This window comes from Homarus americanus, unplaced genomic scaffold, assembly GCF_018991925.1.
Source record: "Homarus americanus isolate GMGI-L3 unplaced genomic scaffold, GMGI_Hamer_2.0 scaffold9184, whole genome shotgun sequence".
In the NCBI taxonomy this organism is placed as follows: Eukaryota; Metazoa; Arthropoda; class Malacostraca; order Decapoda; family Nephropidae; genus Homarus; species Homarus americanus.
Genome location: NW_024716516.1, coordinates 4971 through 8757, shown reverse-complemented (window position 1 = coordinate 8757; position 3787 = coordinate 4971). Strand labels below are relative to the sequence as shown.

General features: G+C 43.1%; 1 protein-coding gene across 1 annotated transcript; it reads left to right on the top strand.

The window, feature by feature from the left end:
* The first annotated feature begins 2040 nt into the window (after positions 1–2040).
* LOC121858162 (circumsporozoite protein-like) lies at positions 2041–2493 on the top strand. The gene has a single exon (XM_042354377.1). It carries the CDS (start codon positions 2041–2043, stop codon positions 2491–2493), a length of 453 nt encoding a protein of 150 aa, XP_042210311.1.
* The last annotated feature ends 1294 nt before the right edge of the window (positions 2494–3787 follow it).

The window sequence follows — 3787 nt, the reverse complement described above, 5'->3', positions numbered from 1 at the left end:
GTACAATAGCCTTCGTATAATAGCACTTGTACACTAACGTTTGATTGCTAACACTTGTACATTAACCGTTGTTTACTAACACTTAATACACTAACTTTTGTTTACTAACACCTGTACACTAACCTTTGTTTACTAACACCTGTACACTATTTTTTGTTTACTAACACCTGTACACTAACTTTTGTTTACTAACACCTGTACACTAACCTTTGTTTACTAACACCTGTACACTAACCGTGTTTGCTAACACCTGTACACTAACCTTTGTTTACTAACACCTGTACACTATTTTTTGTTTACTAACACCTGTACACTAACCGTGTTTACTAACACCTGTACACTAACTTTTGTTTACTAACACCTGTACACTAACTTTTGTTTACTAACACCTGTACACTAACCTTTGTTTACTAACACCTGTACACTAACCTTTGTTTACTAACACCTGTGCACTAACCTTTGTTTACTAACACCTGTACACTAACCTTTGTTTACTAACACCTGTACACTATTTTTTGTTTACTAACACCTGTACACTAACTTTTGTTTACTAACACCTGTACACTAACCTTTGTTTACTAACACCTGTGCACTAACCTTTGTTTACTAACACCTGTACACTAACCGTGTTTGCTAACACCTGTACACTAACGTTCGTTTACTACCATTAAATTTTATAGCCTTTAAGTCTTGTACTCTTGGTAATATATAAGTACATTATCGGATGAATTAGCATCCTGCCAAGGTGGTGGAGTGACCCACTAGCTGCTGAATGTTAAGACTCAGGATAATATATACAGTATACCACAAAGACAGTCAGTAGTACAATACTTCTAATACAACAGCCGCCAGTAAAACTCTTAGAAGAAGACGCTTTAATAATATGTCGTGATACAGAGACTAACACATAGCAGCTGACCAGTGAGGACGTGTACTACTGACGGCGTTGTGTCCTCCTGGCCAGTGAGGACGTGTACTACTGGCAGCGTTGTGTCCTGGCCAGTGAGGACGTGTACTACTGGCAGCGTTGTGTCCTGGCCAGTGAGGACGTGTACTACTGGCAGCGTTGTGTCCTGGCCAGTGAGGACGTGTACTACTGACGGCGTTGTGTCCTCCTGACCAGTGAGGACGTGTACTACTGGCAGCGTTGTGTCCTGGCCAGTGAGGACGTGTACTACTGACGGCGTTGTGTCCTCCTGGCCAGTGAGGACGTGTACTACTGGCAGCGTTGTGTCCTGGCCAGTGAGGACGTGTACTACTGACGGCGTTGTGTCCTCTGGCCAGTGAGGACGTGTACTACCTGGCAGCGTTGTGTCCTGGCCAGTGGACGTCATCACTGCAGCAGCGTTGTGTCCTGGCCAGTGAAGGACGTGTACTACTGACGGCGTTGTGTCCTCCTGACCAGTGAGGACGTGTACTACTGACAGCGTTGTGTCCTCCTGACCAGTGAGGACGTGTACTACTGGCAGCGTTGTGTCCTGGCCGGTGAGGACGTGTACTACTGATGGCATTGTGTCCTCCCTGGCCAGTGAGGACGTGTACTACTAACGGCGTTGTGTCCTCCTGGCCAGTGAGGACGTGTACTACTGACGGCGTTGTGTCCTCCTGACCAGTGAGGACGTGTATACTACCCGACGGCGTTGTGTCCTGACCGAGTGAGGACGTGTACTACTGGCAGCGTTGTGTCCTCCTGGCCAGTGAGGACGTGTACTACTAGCGGCGTTGTGTCCTCCTGGCCAGTGAGGACGTGTACTACTGGCAGCGTTGTGTCTGGCCAGTGAGGACGTGTGTACTACTGGCGGCGTTGTGTCCTGGCCAGTGAGGACGTGTACTACTGGCAGCGTTGTGTCCTGGCCAGTGAGGACGTGTACTACTGACGGCGTTGTGTCCTCCTGACCAGTGAGGACGTGTACTACTGACGGCGTTGTGTCCTCCTGACCAGTGAGGACGTGTACTACTGACGGCGTTGTGTCCTCTGGCCAGTGAGGACGTGTACTACTGGCGGCGTTGTGTCCTGGCCAGTGAGGACGTGTACTACTGATGGCATTGTGTCCTCCTGGCCAGGGAGCCACTACCTGTCCTCCTGGCCAGGGAGCCACTACCTGTCCTCCTGGCCTGGGAGCCACTACCTGTCGTCCTGGCCAGGGAGCCACTACCTGTCCTCCTGGCCAGGGAGCCACTACCTGTCGTCCTGGCCAGGGAGCCACTACCTGTCGTCCTGGCCAGGGAGCCACTACCTGTCGTCCTGGCCAGGGAGCCACTACCTGTCCTCCTGGCCAGGGAGCCACTACCTGTCCTCCTGGCCAGGGAGCCACTACCTGTCCTCCTGGCCAGGGAGCCACTACCTGTCCTCCTGGCCAGGGAGCCACTACCTGTCCTCCTGGCCAGGGAGCCACTACCTGTCCTCCTGGCCAGGGAGCCACTACCTATCCTCCTGGCCAGGGAGCCACTACCTGTCCTCCTGGCCAGGGAGCCACTACCTGTCCTCACTGACTTATATATAAAACTATGAACAAGAAAATATATTATACGTGGCTCATATAAATTCTAAGGTTAAATTATTGACATTGATAAAGAAACAGTTTATTTAACCAGAAAAACACAGATACAGAGTGGATAATAATAACAATATTAACATGGCTGAGCCAGTTGAGAACCTGAGCTCTCCTGTAGGCACCTGATATATACTGTACATTTATCTCAAGGAAGTATTATGTAACATTTAGTATCATCTGGAATAGTACACATAGCATGATGGTAGTAAGAACACATGAGAATGTTACCACGATTATCACCACTTTATTTATTTACGTAATTATTTTATTTAATGTTTCATATATTCTTTTTTTTACATTTATATTATAAGTATATACATATTTTACAGTGGAGTTGATATACATTAATCTGATAAGTGTGAAGAGAAACAGTGACGGTAAATATATAATTATTGCAATGGTAATTTCTATCTATGGCTGACAAAGTGTAGGTCCGTTTAGGTAAAGGTGACGAAATGACATTACAGTAGTACAGTACAACATATCAATATTTGTGTTGTAATTTATCTTCCTCGTCTACTTTAAGAATATTGTTGTTATAAGTATTATATTACAACCTTTTTTATAGATATCTCTTTGGTGTATGAGTGTTTTACTGAATGGTATTAGTGTGTTTGTATATATTGAGTGTTTAGGTCGACAGTGATAATAAACTATGATACGGAGGCTTGTAGCTGTTAACAGAGAGATTGTATGGCCGGGTACAGCAACACACAGAAAACTTGCTGTAAGTTCCGCATAAAGCTGTGGATCTCTGGCGTTACAGTATGTAGGTTCAATATTTTTTGGTCAAAGAATAAACGATTTCAAAATTGATGTTTTCAAATTAAAAAATAAATCTTTTGCGCAATATTGTTATTTTAATATAATTTCGGAACTGTTAAATATTTACTTTTAATTGAACCTTAGTTTGGAATATTTGCTAGGCCAATACATGTTAGTTTTTGACATTAACTATTTTAGAATTAGAAAAATTAACCCAAAAAAAATATGCTATAAAAAATTGCTATTAACTTTTTTTTTTTTTTGAAGATTATATTTTTTGGGGGTTACAATATGGAAAATTTAAGAAGGTCACTGCATATAAATTTTTAAAAATAAATCTCTTGCAGTTTGTAGATAAATATAAGAGTTTATATATTGGTGCGCTAAATATTATATATATATATTTTTAAACTTATTTTGAGGCATGGTTACTCATAAAAATATTTTACTAAAGTATAAAACATTTG